Raw genomic sequence first — 24,026 nt, forward strand, 5'->3', positions numbered from 1 at the left:
TGCTTATATACAGTTTATAACATCTCACAGCAACAACATGGAGTTTTGAGAATATAAACTTCCATTTGTCATAACAAAGCAGAATGTATTTTAAATACATCAAACCATGATTGGTATCTTTTGTCTGAGAATGTTATTTAATAAGCTTGACTGAATATATAGAACAATACAGAAAGCTTCTGGTCATAAAAGCCATAAAATGAAGAAAATATGTCTGTATTAAATTTCACTTTTAGGAGATAATGATTCAGAATCTGAGAAAATTCCCTTCCAAGCTAAAATTTTAGTTCAGATGAGGCATGTTTTTCTACTTGTTATGCATGCATTTCTCAATTACAATCACAACCATCAATGAAAAGCACAATAATATCACAGAGTTTCGTTTAGTTTCTGATTCATGATATGCCTTCCAGACTAAACAAACCCTGACAGGCATTTCATATAACATCCACATAGTCTAATATTTGCTGTAGAGAAATATTTTATAAGCCTCTTGCAAAACACCAGTAGAAACCTCTACATTGCAACTAACACATGACACATAAACACATAAATGTAGGCCTCAGATACCTGCATTTGTTTGAATACTATGTAATACATATATTCCAATCTTGAAATACGGCATAGACACACCAATCAATTTATAACAAGCATTTATTTCTATGTACTTAAAATCACTTAGCAAGTTCTAAATGCTCCAAATATTATGAGGATAAATTATAACCAAGAATTTGGTTGCTCTTTTCTTCCAAATCTATAATATTCTTTTCAAAAATGAAGTGATCATAAACTTACATAGTCTTTCCATGTAATTATAAACCTATTACAGTATTGACAGATTTATTTTCAATTCCCTTCCTAATGGCTCTAAGCAGGAATTTGCATATGTTATAGCAGTTGAACACTAAACTTTGTTTTCATTTTTTCATAAAGCCATACACCATGATTCCAATTGCTATCAGCATAATCAGAGATGGGTTTCTGCAGCTTCTGACCTGTTCTGGAGAACCGGTAGCAGAAATTTTGAGTAGTTCGGAGAACCGGTAGTAAAAATTCTGACTGGCCCCGCCCCCATCTATTTTCTGCTTCCCAAGTCCCAGCTGATTGGGAGGAAATGGGGATTTTGCAGTAACCTTCCCCTGCCATGCCCACCAAGCCACACTTACCAAGCCATGCCACACCCACAAAACCATGCCACACCCACAGAACCGGTAGTAGAAAAATTTGAAACCCACCACTGGCGTAGATTATTGTATATTTGTATATATATTGTATATTCAGTTGCTAACACTGAATTGCATTTACAGTTTGGAGCCCTGGGTCCTCAGTGAAATTGGCACCTTTTGATGCATTTGGCAATTTCTTTTAAATTTTACTACTCTTATACAGGTAGTCCTCATCTTATGACCAACACTGAGCCCAAAATTTCTGTTGCTAAGCAAGACAGTTGTTAAGTGAGTTTTGACCCATTTTACAACTTTTCTTCCCATTATTATTAAATGAATCACTGAAGTTGTTAAGTTAGTACTATGTTTGTTAAGTAAATCTGGCTGCCCCACAGATTTTACTCGTCAGAAGTTCACAAAAGTAGATCACAGAACCCTGGGATACTGCAACTATCATTAAAGATGAGTCAGTTGCTAGGATCCTAATTTTAATCACGTGATTATGGGGATGCTGCAATGGTCATGAGTGTGAAAAATGGTCATAAGTCACTTTTTGATGCTGTTGCATCAAACGGTCATTAAATGAACTGTTGTATATCAAGGATTACCTGTATTTGGTATAATATACAAATATGGCCACCTCATTGCTCATTAATAACTTTATTTATAATCATATTAAATGGTTCTTGGGATACTTTATCTTGCATATCTTTCCAGTGTGAAAATTGTGCATTTCCCTTAATCTTTCATAATATAAATCTACACTGTATTCCAATTAAACTGGGAATGAGGAAGAGTTCCCACATACACTATAAAATGGATATACTATACCCAGATTAAGTTAATTAAGTAATGTTCTTTTAACATTAATATGTAACTTTCCAACGATATACCATTTTTTAGAACTTACAATCTTTGCTTTTGAGGATTTTGAGAAAACCAATTAATGTGGGAGACAGAAAGCTTATTTCTATACTCTGCCCTTGAAAAGCATATATATACTTGCTGGTTAAGACCATCATGGCAAATTTAGATAAACAGAGCTGTAAAACATCACCATCAAAATACTAATTGACTGTCCCAAGCGATCTTTTACTAGCATTTTAAAAAAATAGTTAAGATTCTGCAAGTCAACTCTATTTATTCATTTTGTGAATTTGGTAAATCTTCAATTTTCTAATAATTTATCAGCCAGTAAAAGATAATATTTTACACTGCCTACTTTTCCTTCTGCCATAGTCATCAAATGAGACCATAATGCACTAATAGTTAAGGGTTCATCACTATTAATTCAATCTTCCCCCAAATTACTATGTAGGAAATGGAAGAACAGAAAGCAAGAAAAGCTTATGAATAGTTGCACTTCTTTTTAAAGATATTTAAGACTTTGACAAGGGTAACAAAATAACAAGCTGGCACTTTCAGAAAATAAGGAATAGCTGTAACAATTCTGCTAGTTCAGTGAGGAGGTGTTGAGTTAATCTGTGTGGACAACAGAAGTCTTTGAATTTAAAGAGCGTTTATAGCAACACAGCTGTCATCTCATGCTTATGAAGAATATTTGCTGAAGTTGAACTAAACAAACAAAAATCAAATTCATGAATTTGAAAAAAGCTCATGACAAGGAGTATAAGAATAAATAAATATAATTTAGAATAGATTCTGCATATCTTAATATGGTACATCAAATTGCAACTCTAATAGTATAATGTTCTGTTATGATCTTGTGCATCATTTGTCTTGTCCACTATATATCCATCTATAAAAGGAACTGCTATTACAGTCTTATAATAGGATTTTTTATGATTCAGAAATTGTAGTCTACAAAATGATTCTCAATAATAACTGTTGCTGTGGTCCTCAGTAATATTGTTGTTATCAAACTTAATCTCTCCATTTTAAGCCTCTTTATTAAAGTATATGGACGATAGTCTCCCACACTGTTCGACTTTGGGCTGATAGCTAGATGTTTTCAACTTCTCAGTTTAGGGACAAAAGACAGTGACTAATCCTAAATCACCCTGACTGCTTTTGTGTACTGTACAAGGAGAACTACAACCTGGATCTCCCTTATCCTAACCAGCACCTTAATCACCACACCACACTGGCTCTCAATTGTGTTATATGAATGTGCAAACAAAACAAAGCAACAAGGAAGGCACAGTAAAAATCTCTAGATATCGTTAAATAGATTTATTTAGATTCTAGAGAACCAAAAGGGCTTTTGTTGACAGCGGATCCAAATGTTTCTGTGTTCACTAGGAAAACTAGGAAACTGACAAAAAATCCAAAACAAATAAAACTAGAAAATATAATGTGCTTCTAACATAGCCCAGGAATGCCACATCAAAAAGTGATTATACTGCAAATGTTACCCTAAGGAAACTGTATGTTGGAAACCATCACCAACTGAGAATTTTATACTGGTGTATAATGCTTTCAGGCTCTTTCTTCAAATTCAAAGAAGGGCAAAAGATCCTTATCATGCTTGGTCCCTTACACTGCAGAATGACCACATAGGCCTGGAGGTTCTCATAAAGCACAGAAAGCCAGACTTATTTTCAGACAAAAGTCAAAAGCTGTTCTGTCACAGCTGTTCTTGATCACCAAAAACTACCAATTAAAAAAAGTTCAATTCAACAAATGGAAACATAGTAACTCCATTAAAATTTCATTATTTTCTGACACAACCCATTCAATGAATAAAAAACCTTTTTCTACCTTATCAGTTCCAATTTCTTTCACATAATACCTGGTATCATACAAAAAAATCATTGAAAAAAACATTGAATATGATCATATAGCATTGTTGAATTAAATGGAGACTTTAGAAGCATTTAAAATAGTCTGTGAAAATGTTAATTTTTACTTCTAGTGACCCCAAAGATCCATTTATGCAACCTTCCTTCAAAAATATGAAATGTTTTGCCATTGCCTTCTATCATAATTTTTTGTTTAAAATATTCCCAAACTTGATCTAACTCTAGCCAACATTTTCAAGATCAGCAGAGGATGCTATAACCTGCTGTGATTAATCATGGTATACAATACAGTTTAAAGTTATATGATAAAAACTAAAAACCCCAACTAATATGACTAGAAAATATGGGAATGTAAGGATAAATGAAAAAATATCTCATTTAGTTGTAGTTATTATGTACATATACTGTTCCCTGTTTATTTTTGCATCATTAAAACAGCACTGCAAAGCTCTGAAATTCATTTTAATTAAGGTAAATATTTCATCACATATTTAGGATATTATAGTAAGAGAACAGAATTAGGTATTACAAAGGATCAGTCACTTACTTTGGAAAGATGGCAGTCATCAAAGCAGAAGCATACCCAGGCTTGCAAACACCCTCTGAGATATTACCGTATTTTGATACTAGCTCTGGAGGCCTGTGAAAAATAGTAAGTGATATGATCACCCTAAGAAAAAAATGAAAAGTGGATCAATTAAATCCTTTTATCATTAGTTTTTCTGAACAGCAGGAAGAGGAACAGAAAAGTCTTATGAAATTAAAATAGGATGTCGTCAAATTATACCACGTGGCTTCGGGTATGTAGCATATTTCCTTGCTATTACATGAGTTTGGACTCCAAAAATATAAAGAAAAATATTACCTAACTTTTTGTTCTGGTATTAATATATAATACTATATTACTATGTAATTCTATTACCATTAAACCAGTAAACTATTACTGTGTTACATTTACTACTATGTAAATATTATAATGTAATACTAGTATCATACAGTAAATCTAACCAAATTACTATAAATTTCTTCCACCTACTACGAAAATGGAGAGGTTGTATACCATAACTCCGGGATTTCCTTTTATCATTTTCTAAGAGCTCAGTCTTGCACAATCAATGGATATACAGGTATATATACAACTTACAACTACAATGGAGTCCAAAATTTTTGTTGCTAAGTGAGACATTTGTTAAGTGAATTTTGCCCCATTTTATGATCTTTCTTGCCACAATAGTTAAGTGAACCACTATAATTGTTAACATGGTTGTTAAGTGAATCTGGCTTCCCCATTGACTTTACTTGTCAGAAGGTTGTAAAAGGTGATCACATGACCCCAGGATACTGCAACCATTATAAATATAAGTCAACTGCTAACTATCCAAATTTTGATCACGTGACCATGGGGATGCTGCAACGGCAGTAACTATGAAAAATGGTCATAAGTCACTTTTTTTACGGTTGTAACTTTGAATGGTCACTAAATGAACTCTTGTAAGTCAAGGCTACCTGCATAAAAGACTGAATTTATATTCCAAATGAGTACAGTTACTATGATGAAAACACAGCTATTTCTGTCAGCTTCTTTTTCTACCTGTAGTCTTCATATAGTCAAAGACCTATGAACAAATGAATGTATAATTTTCCCCCAATTTCAGTGCAAAATTTGAATATTAACAGGGGTAACATTATTATTTATACAGGATACTGTTTAGAGAAAATCTGCTTCTTCACAGTATTCATGCATGACAAAGGAACCCAAAGCCTGCATTTCCCAAACGGATGCTCTCCAGATATTCCAGCACATGTAAACCATATTTGGACAATGGAAATGCAAGTAATGAGAAAATCTGAAGTTAAAATTTAAATCATTCTTAAGATAGTATTCTTCTTTAAGATTTGGCTTTGGATATTTCTTTTAGCTATTATACGGTATCTTGACAATGCTGTTTAGACTTAAACAAATGAATTTAAGATATTGGCTAAAAAAACAAGTATCTCTCTTGTGTTTCCTTTCATTCATGGCAGTCTGATGGTCCTATCTGAGGAACGAATAACGAATAAGCAAATAATATCCAAAATCTCAATGTAGATAGAGATAGACCTATTTAACTTTTCTAAGTATAATAAATAGTTCATATTTTAAGGTGTCACAAGCAAAAACTTGCATTGGAGACCTTTCTAAGGAATAAAATGAAGCAGTTTGTCTTGTGGGTGCCCTTTTGTTTCGCCTCCCCTTCCCCCCCTTTGTGAGCAGGGACAAAATGGTGGCTGCATTTGGGTCACTGCTGCATGGCCTGAGGCAAACTTTGTTTTGCTGCAGAAGCTTTCAGAAGATCAGATATTGTTGAACTCCAATGAAAAACTGATTAAGAAACTGTATAACTTTCTACTAAATTTGAAAATGGAAGATGAATAAGTAAAAGAAAAAATGATACAGTGGTCAAAAAACTTTGGACATAATATAGAATTAGAGAAGTGGCAACATAAATGGGAAAGGAATTATAAAGTAACAATGGCAACTTCATATCAAGAAAACTTATATAAAATGTTTTATAGATGGCACCTACCACCTGCTAGGTTAGACAATATGTTCATCTGCTATTGGGGGAATCTACCGTAGTAATTGTATTAACATGTTGTGTGAACAAGTCATCTTTTAAACCCAATAATTTGGCTGACTGGATATAAACATATAGCAATTATAATATTATAGAACATAGCAATTGCATTCTATTAATTCAGATTTATGATTTAGCATGTTATATGAATTCAGCCAATATTTATTTGTATCAGTGGGAATATCATAGTAGAGGAATGTGCAATTATGTATAAATGTATCTGAATATTTCTATTGTTCATTAACTTTTAATTTATATAACTTGGTTCTACTGTCCATTTATGGTCTCTATATATTTTCTTCCTTTAAAAAAATTGAACACTAGTTATCACCTAGCTCCCTAAAACAGATAAAGCACATGATATGTCACATGCCATTTTGAATATTACTACATCTCAGACAAGGTATTTCTCCACTGGGATGATATTACCTTTGTGTAATTTAGGAATTCCAAAGAAGGTTGCCTAATAGGCCATCTCCAGTTACTTAAGGTTTTATATGTCTCATCTCCATTCTTCACTGGCTTCCAGAAAACAAACCTGTTCTATGCCTAGATTAGAATTATTACAACCAAACATTTTGGGGAATAGAATTTTGGGCAGTAGCTTCAAAGACATTTCATTATTCCAGCACATTTTCGAATTCTAGCTGATTTAGGTGATACCATATTGAAAGAAATCTGCCCTACCACAACTATACTTCAACAATGAAACAAGGCTTAACAAAGACACAAGCCATCACTGATACTGATTCACATTAATTGTTGTTCTCAATTCAGTGGACTTTTAAAATGTTCCACCAGTAATAGTCATATTGCCATGCTGGTACAAAAGTCAGCCAACAGTATGTTTTATTAATCTTTTCCACTTTCTGTCAAACATTAGTCTACAATCCATAAACTTCATCTCACGATTAAAATGATGTATATTCAACCTATTTTAAGTAGTTAAGATTTCCATTGTTATCACAACTTACATTTTTATTACACCTTTATCTTCTATTTCTGTCATGCCATGCCTCCAATTTAAGCTACTATGAAAATAATATAGCCATATTTATATACAAACCCATAATCTAGAGAAAAGTCAGACCCTGATTTAAATTACTTTGGCATAAATAAAAAGATGAAAAGAAGTATTTTGGTTGTTTATGCATACCATGAGTAAATTTAGATACTCATGAAACCCAAAGACATATGGCAGACAAAACAGAAATTAAAATTTTCAGCGTTAATAAGTAAATGCACCCAGAATAGAATAATGAAGCATATTTTAATAGCAGCTTAATACCAACCCTATGAGTGGTCTATCTGAAATGCAAAATGAGGAATTGCAAAATACCAACCCTATGCATGGTCTATCTGAAATGCACTTATGCAACCTGGTATTTCCAGTCCAAATGTTCTTTAATGGCAAAGTGTTATAGGAAGATGTCAGGCTTCACACCAGAGCTTGGCAGTAAATCACAGCTCTCTCGATGTGTAACTCTGATTTCCATTCCCAGCCAGATTTGGAAACTGATTCCAAGCCACAACTCAACTAGATTCAAAACTTTACTGCAGACAAGAATGAAGCCAAATTGCCTACAGCATGGCAAAGAAAGGCAGGCAAAGGTATGGGCATTGGCACTGGGACAGGGACAGCAAAAGAGCCAAGGATATGGTTTGTTGGGTGCATCAAAGAAAGCTGGATAAGGCAAAGAGTTTTGGTTTTATTGCTTTAATATATTTTTTTTCTTTTTACTCATTTTGCTTATTGTAAGTGCCCAAAGTAATGTTTTAAGACTGGCAACCACATACGATAGATAGATAGATAGATAGATAGATAGATAGATAGATAGATAGATAGATAGATGGATGGATGGATGGATGGATGGACGGACAGATAGACAGACAGATGAGGGAGGGAAGGAGGAAGGGAGGGAGGGAGGGAGGCATTAGACAGACCGACAGACAGACCGACAGTCAATCCAGGGTTTAAACTCTTGGTTTATTTCTCCCTGCTTCTGAATTAAAAAATATTTAGCAGATCTCTTAATGGTTTTTGGAAGCAGCTGTGATAAATGTACATAAGAGCTTTTTATAGCCTAAGAACTGCTATTTTGACTTCAGCAGCCTCCGTCCTTAGACTAGGTGCCAGTTGCCAGGTTGTTTAAAGAATGATACACTGTGCTATAGACAAATAATTATTTAACAATATTATACTGTGGTTGTTTTTGCTCACTGAAAACAACCAATTATTAAAATGCATTCTCCCTATTTTCAAGAAACAAGTTAAAACTATTTTTTTCAATCAGACCTTTTAAACTAGTTTTTATTTTATATTTTAATTATGATTTACAGACTCTGAAGAAGCAAGTTAGGAAGAGTATTGATGCTTTTGAACGTTATTGGAGAAGACTTCTGAGAACACCGTGGTCAGCCAAAACACCAAACCAATGGATCATTCACCAAATGAACCCACAGTTCTCACTTTGAGATGTGACCAGGTTGAAATTATTGTACTTCAACTCTATCTATCTATCTATCTATCTATCTATCTATCTATCTATCTATCTATCTATCTATCTATCTATCTATCTATCTATCTATGAGAATGTTTGACAAATCCAAATTTAAAATTCTCTATTTTGATGAGTAATTGTTAATTGGCTGAATTAATTGTAAAATGTATTTGGACATGATAAATTGTATAAGATATGATATGGCCAATACTCTGTTCATAAAATATGTGGGTGTGGGTTAAACATTTTTTTAAAAAAATGATTTAAAAAATTGCTTTGATATCTTAGATGGAAAGATGTGTCAATCGAATAATCAATAAACAAATAAAGAGAACACAATCTGTCAGCAACATATTCAAAGTTGACATTGGCTACATGTCAAGTTGTTCATAATGTTCCACCTAATTTCCTGTTTCTGTCACAAAAGAATTCAGATGTAAATATATCTACTACTCTAGATAATTCTACTCCTCCCAAGAAAACTTTCCACCCTATTCTGAAGTTCTTCAGTATTTTAACCTGAGGCACCTTATTTTGGAATCCAAACTATCAATACATTGAGCTGAAGTGAACTGTACCCTCTTTAAGTACACACTGTGGGTGTGTGTGCATGTGTGTTTGTGTACATATATACATGTACATATACATATCTCTACTTATACATATACATATGACTTAGGACCACAACTGAGCCCAAAATTTTTGTTGCTAAGTGAAACATTTGTTAAGTGAATTTAATCCCATTTTATGAACTTTAGTGCCACAGTTATTAAGAGAAACACTGCCATTGTTAAATTAATAAAACAGTTGTTAGGTGAATCTGGCTTCCATATTGACTTTGCTTGTAAGAAGGTCGCAAAAGATGATCACATGACTCTGGGACACTGTAACATTCATAAATATGAGCCAGTTGCCAAGCATCCAAATTTTGATCATCTGATTGTGGGGGCACAGCAACAGTTGCCAGTGTGAAAAATGGTCATAAGTCACTTTTTTCAGTGCTTTTATAACTTTGAACGGTCACTAAATGAACCGTTATAGAAGGACTATGTTTGTGTGTGTGTGTGTCTACACACATACACACACACATACATAAAAAGAAGCCAAATGCTTGATAACATATTCTAACACTGATAGATATTTCTTTATAAGAGACTATGTACTAGTAACACCTGAATGCAGACTGCAGGTTAATAATGCAATAGTTTATTTTCTTTCCCCTTTCCACAAAAGGAGTGTTTTACTAGATCCTTCTTAAACATTTCTGTGCTTTCGAGTGCATGCTACAGTCATTCTGCCATCTGCAATTATTTATTGGTTTGATTAATCCCAGACTGTTGATATGACACTACTCTTCCAGCAACAGCTTGAAGTAAAGGAATTATTGCCAAGTATTTTTATATGGGTCAAGACATAGATCTACAGTCTATAGCTTGCCATAATTTACACACAGTACCTAAAACATCCAGAGAAGTTCAGGGAAGTTGAGTTTACAATCTGCCTGTCAACATGCAAAGAAGCCCCTGAGTTCATAAAGCTTTATATTCAAGATGCCACCTACATTTTGAAACCCTCCAACTGACCGTTTTTTGCATTCCAACTCTTTATTTCATGTAGGAATGCAACTTATTTGACAGTACTTCAGCAATTTCAGAGTGTTCCCTTTTAATTTTTTTCTTTCATACAGTCTTGACCTTCTCTTCTCTTTTCTTTTCTCATCTCCTTTCAATTTTCATGAATCCTTGAAAATAATACCAAGCATTCATTAGTAGTTTGACTACACAACCAGTGTGTGACTATTATTTCCACAAAACTTGGGCATCAACAATGTAGCCAGAAATCCAAGAAGATCATAAGCTGCCAAATGTCAAGTTCTTAATGCCAGTAGAGTATTTTTAAAGCATATTCGCCTCTCAGCCATTAGCCAAGGAATATGAGGTAGTCAAAGTCTGGTTTAAACAATATAGTTTATTACTTTATTTTCTCTTTTATTGATAAGATAATAATTTCCTATCAGTTTATTAAAATATATGGTCATAGGCCCAAAACACCTATGTTTTGGGAATTTATTATATATAAATTCACTAAGGATGCATGTTGTTCTATCACCAATAAATGCAAAATGAAACAAATTATGTATCTCATTCCAAGCAAATATGATCCTATGATCTATAAAATGTAAAATTTTATGATTAATAATTTAATTAAAGTTCAACTGTATAAGCAATAGTTTTTGGATGGCTAAATGTCCAAGCATTTAGAAATGTGAATATCAAGCTGGAATATTATCAATAACAAGCTTCAAATTAAGAAACTACTATAAATTAATATGAAACCAGTCCTCAAGACAAGCTTAGATCAAAATAAATAATAAAATCAATCAATATAATTAATATTCCAGCTTGTTTTATTAAGACACTTGTATGTAACTTTTCAAAATATCTATTTTTATAAATATTGTCTTTTTTGTTGTTAACAGTGTTTAAAACAATATACGGTAATTTTTAAAATGAGGTGATGAAACTTTATACTATCAGCAGACTATCCTGCACAAAATTAACTAGGGTTGGGGTTTACCGTCTCCTTACTAATGTTTAGGAAATGGTTCAGAACATGTCCTTTTATCTACACTTGTTACAATGTGTTTGTTTGCCAACTTTGCAGAATAAACATGAGTACTATAAGTAGATCAACATAAACTGCTAATTTTACTGTTTCTGTAAACTACCCAATCCATTTGATAGGATATTCATTTATCTAATAACTAAATAAATAAATGATCTACAATCAACATTATCTCCTGAAGTCAAAAATTTAAATTCCAATTCCTGACATCTGTACACATTTGACATTTGAGTTAAATCTTTCGTAACAATAGATGTTCAGTTACTGGTGGCAACTAGTTTTATTTCAGTATAAACATATCTGGAGATAACATTTTGAACGGTAGTTAGAAGGATTAATGTCTTTAGACGCAAAGACACTTCTATGACCTCCAGCAAAGGTTCTCTGCTGAAGGCGGCTTTTTAAAGTTTGCACTGCAAATTACAGGAGCATCAAACATGCCAGCAGCCTTCTTACAAGCAGTTGCATACCTAACATATTTGGGGCCTGCAGGAAATAATTATTTAACACCCTCTTCTCTGTTACTGAGAGCAAGTTTAGGGTAGTGATTAAAGCACCAGACTAGAAATTGGGAAGAGGGGGCTCTGTGAGTTTTAGTCCTGCACAGACACACAATCAGCTAGGTGATTTTGGACCAGTCATTCTCTCTCAGCAGTAGAAAAGATGCATGGGCCAACCACTTCCAAAAAAATCTTACCAAGAAATCTTCAGAGGGCAGTTACCAGGAGTCAAACTGTCTTGAAAGCTTGAATTCTCTTCCCTTAATTGCTACTGTGCTGCGTTGATCAACACAACTGATTCTTGAAGCCACCTTTGGCAGCAGTCCCCTTATTGCTTGCCCTCAGAATAGGTTGTCCTCACCTCCCAAGTATGCCATTGTTTAAAAGGGTTACTCAAGTCTCTCCACTTCTATATCAGAAGACAAAAATGTTTTACTTGTGGGATTTCCTTTTTTTTCCCTTCAGAGCCTTGAGATGTATTTTCCAGATTGAAGCTCAATAAGATAGTAGGGAGGGATATTTACTAGAGGAAAAATTGGGAGAAGAACAAGTAAAAGAGACAATGATTGCTTAGGGGAAGAATTTTGGCCATGGGATAGATCTAGTTGCCTGGAAGAAATTATGGATGTATAATTATAAAATGACAATGTCTACAGCATATAAAGAGAATTTGTACAAGATGTTTTACAGGTGGCATCTACCCCCGACAAGAATTGCTAGAATGTTCAAGGAAAAATCTGAAAAATGCTGGAAGTGTCATCAGACACCTGGATCATATTACCATATATGGTGGACGTGCGTGGAAGCAAAAAGATATTGGACTAAAATACACACGTGGTTGGAGAAAATGATTAAAAAACATATAGAATTTAAGCCAGAAGTCTTTCTGTTGGGAATTATTCCTGAGATATATACTAGAGATGTAAAATATTTGATTGTGAATATTATTACAGCAGCCAGGACTGTGTTAGCTAAAAACTAGAAAAATGAGAAATTACCTTTGCAAGATGAAACAATTAGGAAGATGATGGAATGTGCAGAGATGAGTAAATTGACATTTGAAATAAAGATCAAGAAGATAAGCAATATTATGAAATACGGAATTTATTTTACCATTGGTTAGAAGGAAAGATATGTTAGAAAATACAATACAAGATATGTATTGCACAAGAAAATATGTAAACACCCCTTCAGCACATTGTAATTGTTTGATGAGAATGTGTTTTTGTTGTTGTTGTTATGGAAAAATAAAAATTTTTATAAAAAAAAAGATAGTAGGGAGGGAGAAACTGGGAGTTCGGTTGCCTATGCATTTTGCCTTCTATGTCCCATTCCTTTCTGCAAATACCTTCTCAAAACATTTCACAAGCCCAAGTAAAGTCTTCAAGCAAAAAGATTGTATCACAATACTGTGTATGACTACAGAAGGTGGCAGGACATAGCTGACTCTGAGTCATCATAAAAAAGCTACACAGTGAGCATTTGGATGAAAAAATCTCAAGGCTGCAGTCAAAGTGGAAGCTGAGAAGAAATCCCCCCAACTTCCACTTCCAAGTTGTTGCCAACAAACAAGAGTCATCCAGAGCCAAGCTCAAGTTGAATAATCTATACATCAAAGTCTGGGCCCTAGCCTTGATATTTTACTAGACCTAAGTAATGAGACCTAAAAAGAGAACATGTGCATTAAAAATGATATGAAAACCACTGAAGGACACTAATGTAGTAGTGATTATTGAAGGACATTAATATAATAGAAAGAATGACTCAATCAAGAATTGAAATGTATAACAGTGATATCTTAAAGCACAAGCATACAGCCTTTCTTAATCCTTTTATCCTAGAACAGGGGTGTCAAACTCATAGCATCATGTTGTCGTCACGTGATTTTTCTCCCTTCACTAAACCGGAGGTGGGGGTAGCCAGCATGTGACACATGCAGCCCGCAAGCCGTGAGTTTGACACACCTGCCGTAGAGGAATCCTTGATTTTTTCTTCAAAGAATCCTTGAATTTTGAGGGAACTGCAGACCGGCACTGAGTAACAACACATAAAAATTCCCAACATTTTGACTGCTAAAATTATGTGGCATGTGAAGTTTATGTATTCTTTCCAGTCACAACACTTATGGAACCCCAGAGGTTCTGCAGAACCTCAGGTGAGAAAGGCAGCCTCAGACAAATGTGTCTAACTAACCAGCAAAGCTCACAATACAACAGTTTCTGTTTTGCTGCTGTGAAGTAATACAGTTAATTTTTCTGAAGCTTATCACTCTCCATTACTTATTCCAATCTAGTCTTCAATTCATAATTATTTTATTTGTATGCTATCTATTAAGGATAGGACACGGTGGCTCAGGGGCTAGGACATTGAGCTTGTTGATCGAAAGGTCGGCAGCTCAACGGGGTGAGCTCCTGTTACTTGTCCCAGCTTCTGCCAACCTAGCAGTTTCGAAAGCACGTAAAAATGCAAGTAGAAAAAATAGGGACCACCTTTGGTGGGAAGGTAACAGCGTTCCGTGCACCTTTGGTGTTGAGTCATGCTGGCCACATGACCACGGAGACGTCTTTGGACAGCGCTGGCTCTTCGGCTTTGAAACGGAGATGAGCACCGCCCCCTAGACTCGGCAACGACTAGCACATATGTGCGAGGGGAACCTTTACCTTTATCTATTAATAGTGCCTGAAATGTGGTAAGAAGCATAATATCATGCCCAATATTATGCCGGTAGTTGCAATGTAGCCACTATTGCACACTGCCTTTTTTTTTTTTTTTAATTTGAATTTATATCCCGCCCTTCTCCGAAGACTCAGGGCGGCTTACATTGTGTAAGGCCTTGAACACAGAACATATACTTACAACTTAGGAAATCTAATAACATTCAGAAATTGCTTGAGCATGTTTAATTCTGCCATTTCTCTTGTACCTATCTTTTTATATATTTTTTTCAGCTACTTGGTATGTCGTTATTACTTTTGCTTTTTCCCACGGTGTACATATGTGATTTAGGATGCTTACAGGAGTTTAAAAAATTCAAGATGGAAGCCACAACTATTTGATAAAAGTCTTACTGCTTTGTTCATATGAGATGCACATTTTTAAAAAAAGGAGTGAAGCTTCAACCATGCAAGTACAATCACCTTTGTTTCATCATCTCTGAAATTATTTATAAATTACTTCAAATAATTCTATCCTGCATTTTCTATTTTATTAAGATCAATAAAAATGGCTATTAAAAGTTACAGCCATTGCAGCATCCCTGTTGTCACATTATCAAAATTCATTGGCAGCCCACACTTACAAAATTTCCAAAGCTACTGCAACAGCTGTAACTTTGTGCATGGGTTATAAGCAGGGGTGAAATGCTCCTCATTCGGACCGAATTGCCCGATTTGGTAGCGATGGCGGCGGGTGGTTCGGAGAACCGGTAGCAAAAATCCCTGACTACCACCCCTGCACAGCTGAACCGCACAATCATCAGAGGGGTTTTTTGTTTACTTTTAAAAGCATTTTTTCTTCGGCAAAAAAATTGCTTTTAAAAGTAAAAAAAAAAAAAGCCTCTGATGATCATGCGGCTCAGCTGGGATCATCTGAACCTTTTAAAACTGTTTTTTTCTCAACCTCTTCGGCCAAAGACTAATGCAATATGTGGACAGATTACCTTATTTTCCCTGTACACTGCTGTTAAGAAAACCCCTAAGTTTGAAATTCATATAAGCTCACCCAGTAATGCTCGCTTCAATTAAAAGACAGTCGTCCTTTGATCTTCACTAAGACCCTCTGTAAAATTGGTTTGGAATCCTAGTTTGGGAAATTTTTTTGTTTTTTTCAAAATGACTCAACAACTTTCAGAAACGCAGCAACTTGCTGCAGCTTTAAATAAAATTGGGGAAAAAATAGCAGGACTATCAGAGCATATAGATAATTTGACATTGAAACTGACATCTGAAATGCAGAATTTAAAGCAAGAGATGAATGAAAACTTTGCAAAACAAAAAGAGGAAATGATAATGATTAAAGATGAAATGGAGCAGATGCATGTGTATGAGGTAAAAGTAGATCGGCAAATTGGTAAAATATTTTATAAAAATGAGCAGCAAGATAAGAGAATCTGTCTTTTGGAAGAAGAGATGAGGAAATATAATTTGGTTATCAGAGGAATCTCAGAAGAAAAGGAGGATAAATTGAAACAGCGGGTTCTGAAATGGATTAATGATTTGGATACGCAACTTACGTTCACAATAGCAGACCTGGCAAGTGTTTTTAGAATTGGATATAGAAGGCAAAATGGTTCTAACAGGAATGTGCTTGTCAGGTTCGCAAATCTTGGTGATAAGTTGGAAGTTATGGCCAAGGTGAGAGAGTTGGGAGATGCTTTGAAGTTTGAAGGGAAGACTATTCAAGTCTTCCCGGATATATCAAGAGAAGAAAGGGCATGGAGATTTTTTTTAAAACCAATCACAAAAGTTTTAAGGGATAATGGAATTAAATACAATTGGAGGCCACCACAACAATTGAATTTTTTTTATAAAGGAAGGATGCGTACAATCACCCCAGATATAGATGCATTATTATATTTACGGAGCTTGGACTGATTGAGATGGAGGATTTAATGGAGATAAAAGATCAAATGCTTCAGATGGGTGGAACATACGGAAACATCAATCCCAGAAGAAGAAAAAGGGGCTATTGGAGGCAAGACTCAAAGGGTTAAAGAGGAAAGAAATATCACCTGTGTTGGTTGAACAGAAGAAGAGTCGTGAGGATACAGTAAGAGAAGAAGCAGATAAGAGTCTTGGAAAATATGAAGCTGAATGCGGTCATCGCTATCTTTTTTTGAGTGATGAATTTAAATAGACAGCCCGAAAGAAGTGGCCCGGCATTGGCATCGTCCCCTCTCCCCATTCTCTCTATAGAGGCGAAATCGATGAGGATGTGGGGAAGAAGATTGTTTGTACTTTATTGTTTGTTTTGTTTTGTTTTTTCTGTTTTCTTATTGTTGTTTATATGTTAAATATGGTAGTTTAATGTCGGGTGGTGGGCACAGAAAGGAAGATGCGGGATAGGATTAAAAATTTATATTTTAAATGGGAGTTATAAAAATAATGTCATGGAATGTGAAGGGTACAGGAATCAGATTAAAGAAGAAGATTGGAGCTTAAGATTAAAAGGATTTGCCAGACATTTTATTTTTACAAGAAACCCATCAGAAATCTGAAGATTCAAATAGAATGTATATAAAAGGTATGCAAATATATGAAAAGCATTTGGAACTTCAAAAGCTAGAGGAGTTGCAACACTGATATCAGATAGGGTGTACTTTGAAAAACATAAGGTAATTTTGGATGAAGATGGAAGATATGTAATAATTGTTGGAAATCTTAATGAGGAAAAAGTGACACTTGTTAACTTATATTTACGAATGAAAACAAAGAGAATTTCTTGAAAAATAACAAAATTTTGGAGAATGAAAGTGTAGGAAAGTAATTGTGGCTGGGGATTTTAATTTAATCAGAGATAAAATAGACAGTACTAATCCCACCCGCTGTGGAGGAGCAAATAAAATGGGGATTTTAAATATGTGGATGCTTCGAAACGGCGTGGTTGATGTGTGGAGAGAGGTTAAAGGAATTGAGAGAGTATACACTTTTTTCTCTAAGATATATAATACATATTCTAGAATTGATTATATTTTTCTTTCTAAAGATTTGTTGGATAATGTGGATAAGGTAGATGTGGAATTTTAAAGATTCTGATCATGCAGAAGTTATGGTGGACTTAGATTTTAATTTTGAGAAAAAAAGAAGCTATTGGAGATATGACGAGAAATTGTATAAAAATGAAAAGGATAAAAAATGGATACTTAAAAAACTGGAGGAAAGTTGGAGATTAAATGATAACGGGGAGGTTAAATTTGAAATTGTTTGGGATGCGATGAAAGCGGTGTTTAGAGGGGAGTATTAAATTATCAAGTAGGAAATATAAAAATTATAAAAATTAAAATGGAAAGAGATAAAAATCAGATTAAAGAATTGGAAAATCAATTTTGCTTACTAAAGAAAAAAATTCTTCAGGAGCTTAATATGTTAAGAAATAAAATGATAGAAGAAGATACAGAGTTAGTAAAAGAAATTTGAGATTTTTAAATAGGAATTTTTTTGAATTTAGTAATAGAAATTCTAAATTATTGGCAAAGATGGCGAAAGATAAAAGAGAGAAGAGAGAAATTGGAGTTTTGATAGATGATAGAGGTATAAGATGTTATAAAAAATTAGAGAAATGTGAAGTGGTTAGAAATTTTTTTCAGAATCTATATTCAAAGAAACCAATTAATCGGGGAAAATTGCAAAGCTATTTAGAAAAGTATGTGGTGAAAATTGATCAAACATATAAGGAATTGATGGAAGAAGATATAACACAAGATGAGATTAATGGAATAATACAAAAATTAAAATTAGGGAAAGCTCCAGGTGAGGATGGATTACCTGTTGAGTTTTATAAAGAATTTAAAGAATTAATAATACCAAGATTGCAAAAATTATTCAATGGAATATTACATGGTGGGGAAGTACCTTCGTCATGGAATAGAACGGTGATATCCCTAATTCCTAAACCAGATAAAGATTTAGAAAGGATTGAGTCCTATCGGCCCATTTCTTTAATTAATCAGGATGCAAAGATATTTACTGCTATTATAAGTAATAGATTAAATAGATTTATAGATAGATATATAAGTTATAATCAAGTAGGTTTTGTGAAGGGTAGATAGATAAATATAAAATTTTAAAGTTGTCTTGGTTTGGTAGAATTGCAATGTGTAAGATGATGTTGCTGCCCAAGTTCAACTTTTTATTCGAGATGCTACCACTAAATTTGACAGAGAAAGATATTGAAGGATATCAGAAAAAACTGGATAAATTTTGCAACGGTGGCAAAAGACCTAGATTAGTGAAGAAAATGTGGTATCAAAATCAAAAGGAAGGTGGATTAGGAATCCCCAAATTATTTAATTATTACTGTGCGTATGGTATCCGGATAGTGGTAAAAATACTTAAAGGTGAAGATAACTATTGGAGAGACTTAGAGTTAAGGGATATAGAGAAATTTGGATCAAGGTGGTTTTTAGATAAAGCAAATTTAAAATGTGTAAGTAGAAGTTATTGGTTAAAGGATTAAGTAAAATGTGGAACAAATTTGTTAAAATTTTAATTCGGATATAATCTTTTGGGGAGACAATTGAATTTGGCCGATTAAAAAAAATATAAAACGTAATGAAGTGAATAAAGAGGAAAATATAGAAATTATTAGAGATTGGATAAAAGTTATGGGAAATGAAAGGAGGAATAAAGAAATTATTGAAAAATTAGGGTTAAGTTGGTTTGAAAAATACAGATAGAAAATGGACAAAAAACTAAAGGAAAATTATTCGATAAATAGATGTGAAACTGAATTTGAATATTTAGTATCTCGGATTATGAAAGATGAAATTGGGCTAAAGGGACTCGTTAGTAGGGTTTATAAGATTATAAATTCTGATGAAAAATTACAAAGAGTGATGAGGACAAATTGGGAAAAAGATCTTAATATTGAAATACCAGAGTCAGATTGGAATGTGAATTGGAAGAGTAGAATTATGAGAACTTTATCTATAAGGATTAAAGAGCACAATTATAAAGTTGTTTGAAATGGTATTTGACTCCAGTAAGATTGTCACAAATGGATAAAAAATTAGTAAAAATGTTGGAGATGTGAGATGGAATTGGGGACTTATGAACATATGTGGTATAATTGTGATAAGGTTAAAAGTTTTGGCAACAATTGGAGAAAATGATATTTGAAATGATGGGGAAAGTAATAACATTGAGAGTGGAAACTATATTATTGTTGGTAATTAAGGAAATAGAATTAACAAAATATGAAAAGAATTGATTAGAATTATGATTATAATAGGTAGAATTATAATAGCTAGATATTGGAAACTAGATGTGATTTTTAGAATAGAAGAGTGGAATTCTGAAATGTGGAAATTAGCTTTAAATGATAAAATGACATGTGATATTAAAATTAGAAGTGGTGTATATAAAGAAGATATTTTCTGGAAGACTTGGAAACCATTTGTGGACTTTGCGCTTGGAACATTGGACGCTTCAGTACCTGTACCTCGAGAACGTGGATTTTGGCAATCATGAGGATATATCCGAAGACCCAAATCTTCCTTTTATGTATAGCACAAGGGTGTAATAATGTATTTTTTTTTGTTTGTTGTAAAAAAAGTAATTAAAAAAAAAAAAAAGCCTCTGATGATCATGCGGCTCAGCTGGGATCATCTGAACCTTTTAAAACTGTTTTTTTCTCAACCTCTTCGGCCGAAGACTAATGCAATATGTGAACAGATTACCTTATTTTCCCTGTACACTGCTGTTAAGAAAACCCCTAAGTTTGAAATTCATATAAGCTCACCCAGTAATGCTCTATTTAATTAAATTGACTTTTTTTCTTAATTTCAGTAGTCTGAAATGGTCTATGATGAAAATTCTCACATGAGTTCTTGATGGTTTATTTTGAATCTTTTTTGTTGATAAACATTGCAATTATATTAAGAAGCCACTATTTTTATAATAAATTTAGTCATGGCTATTGAATAACACTACTCATTGGTATAATATTATAGTAATATGATTTGAAATCCAGGACCAAAATTTACTTTGTCTCCAAAAGAAACTGATAATGCTAGATCAAAATAAAGTCCTTTCATCATTCTACTCACAGTTTAGAATCCAACTTCAGAAGAAATCCCAGTTTGTCATATTCTGAAAGACAAAAGCAGATTTCATGGAATTTAGTAGAGCCATCAGTTTCCCACTAGAGAAAGAGAGCCTTTCATGAACGATATATACATTTCTAAACTGGAAATGACAGCATTGTTAATAAAGTGAAAACAATTAATTAATTAATCAACGATCTTGTTAAATAGAGTTCTGTAAATTCCATTATAGAATTCCTAAAATAAAAACATCCTGTTTTTGAAATATACTTAATCTAGAACAGTGCTTCTCAACCCCAGCAACTTTGAGATATGTGGACTGGAAATTCCAGAATTCTTGAAGCCCACATATCTTAAATTTCCTAAGGATAACATTCAATACTGTATATCAGGGGTGTCAAACTGGTGGCCCACAGGCCGAATGCATCACACATATGCCACGCCCACCCCAGCTCCGCAAAGGGGGGAAAAACATCATGATATATCATGTGAAGGCAATGTGACTCTGCGAGTTTGACACCCGTGCTGTATCTTAATAGTTCTCTTCATTGTGTGGTAACATATTTTGCAATTCCTACTATAATTATAGGCCAAGAGATAATTTTAAAATAATAAAAACTACAAAATACGTTTCCTCATGAATATACTGCCAGTCTTCCTAAAAAGGGTTTTGAGAGAATGGATATTATTCAATAATAAAGCAGAAGTATGAAGCCATTGTTTTTCAACTGACAGTTTTTCACCTTGTTCCAAATGGCAGAGTTTAATTTAACAAATATTTTAAATTGAATTCTGGACACATATAAATGGAAGAAGTCCAGCTGTTTATCTTTAAGTCTTGATGCATAGTTGACAGACTATATTTACATTTACTCATCAACTCTCGAAACTCAGCTTTCAAATGAATTCCAGCACCCATCCAAAACAAGTGAATTTATGATTTATGATGATTAGACAGCATTGGTTAGAAAGAAAAGAGTTGTACTTATAAATGTTGTAAACATCAGAAGCTACTTTATATCTCTTTTTTCTTTTCTTTTTTTTTCCATTTTTCTTTTTATTTATTTCTCGTGCTTTTAGCTTTCTTTTATTTATTTATTTTACTTTGTTCCAGTCACTCACACTAGATAAATAGATAGATGATAGATAGATAGATAGATAGATAGATAGATAGATAGATAGATAGATAGATAGATAGATAGATAGATAGATAGATAGATAGATAGATGGATGGATGAGGAGGGGAGAGGAGACAAGACTTGGAAGGGACCTTGGAGGTCTTCTAGTCCAACCCGCTGCTCAGGCAGGAAATTCTATACCATTGATGGCTAACCTTTCCCAGACAGAGTGCCCAAAGCATGCATGCACATGCCTGAACCGCCACAATGCAATGCACATGGGGGGGCCTGCACACGCCCCATCCCTCTGCACGCACCCCACCCCCTTGCATGCGCATGCACCCCACCCTTTCTGCACATGCCATGGCCCCTGTGCATGCACACCCGCCCCACCCCTGCACGCCCCCACCCCCGTCATATGTGCACACGGCCCCCAGCATGTGCCCCCCCATGTACAGCAGAGAGCCAAAGACCAGCTGGCCGGCAGGTGGCACATGTGCATGCGGAGCTGAACTGGGGCGATGGCTCGCATGCCATCAGAGACGGCGCTGTCTGCCACCTCTGGTATGCGTGCCATAGGTTCGCCATCACAGGTCTATACCATTTCAGACAAATGCTTGCCCAATCTCTTCTTTAAAACTTTCAGTATATATAGGATAGGACTGAGCGTTTACTGCCTGGATGCCCTTTCTGTCACCTACATGAAGTTAGCAGCAGATTTTTTTTTCTTCGCACCCTAAGAGAGAAACATCTGCTGCTATCTAGGATTAAACTCTTAACTTTCCGAGTGGGAGGCGAGCATTTTCACCATTAGGCCACTATGCCATTCTTCCTTACTATATATTAATGTATAATAATTTTTATCTTCACTTGTAAAACTTTAATAAAAACAAATTAATTGAAACAATGGGAAAAGATATGTTGTGATTGTTATCAGTTGAAGAATTGTTGCTATACTTTATGCTAAACTTACAGGAACCCAAAGCTTAAATAGTCTAAATTTGTTATTCTAGAACAGTAGCTGACCAAGGAAGAATTTTAGCCAAATAATGTGTAAAAGAGACACAAAATAGAACTAACCCAAATGAAAGTAAACTAGTAGAGCTGATTATTTAAACAGCACAGGCTCTTTCCAATTTACTATTTGTAGGTGTAGATTACAATTTGATTGTCGCAGCTAGCATAAACCTTTATAGATAACTTAATTAAGGGGAAACAGTGTGGCAAGGAGCATGTTTCACTGATTTGGTAGTGAATGAAACAAAACTTGATCTTTTGCAAAAAAACCTGCAAAAACCTTCCATTTCAGAAGATACATCACCCCTTAGGTCAAAAGAGGTAATATATTCAACATTGTTCAGCTTCATAGGAAAGTAACTTAAAAAAGCTCACGATCACTGATAACAATGTAATAATAAATGTACAATAGAAACAGAGAGACTAACAGCTAAGCATCGTGAGCTCAATAAACTATACATTCTTTGTGCCAAACTAAACACTGGCGTAATTATGGTGTTTTCCTCTGAGCATCTAGAATCAACCTAGCTGCTGGACAACTAAGTGAAAAATGCTTAGACTTATTGCTGTGTTCCCAACAGACCACCCAAAGAGTCAACAGAGCAGAAAGAGTAGATATATGGGTAATCTGTCTACCTTCACATATTCCAGCTGCATCCATATATTTATACAGAGAGAAGAAAACTAAATCTTCTCTCAGTGCATTCCTCAAAGGATAAGCCACAAAAACAATGACACTTTTCAAGAATAATTATGAAGCACTGTGTACATAAGTTAAGCCAATACATCAATATAACAGCTTCAGTGCCAGCCTGACAACATTCTTTCTTGAGAAACCACTCACTTCTACCCACAGTAAAGGAAGGAAAGATGCTTGTTTTTTGATACTCAGAAACTATCTGTATACAGGTAGTCTTCAACTTACAACAGTTTCATTTAGCGATCGTTTGAGGTTACA

The 24,026-nt window shown here is 34.3% G+C and overlaps 1 protein-coding gene across 12 annotated transcripts in view; it reads right to left on the minus strand.

The window, feature by feature from the left end:
- ST3GAL3 (ST3 beta-galactoside alpha-2,3-sialyltransferase 3) overlaps nt 1-24,026 on the minus strand; it is a 213,279-nt gene that overhangs the window by 124,998 nt on the left and 64,255 nt on the right. For 6 of the 12 annotated variants that reach the window (XR_009154187.1, XM_058175506.1, XM_058175503.1 and 3 more), the window contains 2 exons: nt 20,937-20,979; nt 4,476-4,568 (listed from right to left, as the gene is read on the minus strand). Coding sequence is in view for 11 of the 12 variants with exons in the window: in XM_058175506.1 (XP_058031489.1) it covers nt 4,476-4,568; nt 20,937-20,979 (136 nt within the window). In the remaining variant the exon portion in view is untranslated. Of the gene's footprint in view, nt 1-4,475; nt 4,599-20,936; nt 20,980-21,203; nt 21,238-24,026 lie in introns of those variants that run through there. The other 6 variants (XM_058175501.1, XM_058175505.1, XM_058175497.1 and 3 more) reach the window with 2 other exon arrangements.

Source organism: Ahaetulla prasina, chromosome 3 (genome assembly GCF_028640845.1).
Source record: "Ahaetulla prasina isolate Xishuangbanna chromosome 3, ASM2864084v1, whole genome shotgun sequence".
Taxonomy (NCBI): domain Eukaryota; kingdom Metazoa; phylum Chordata; class Lepidosauria; order Squamata; family Colubridae; genus Ahaetulla; species Ahaetulla prasina.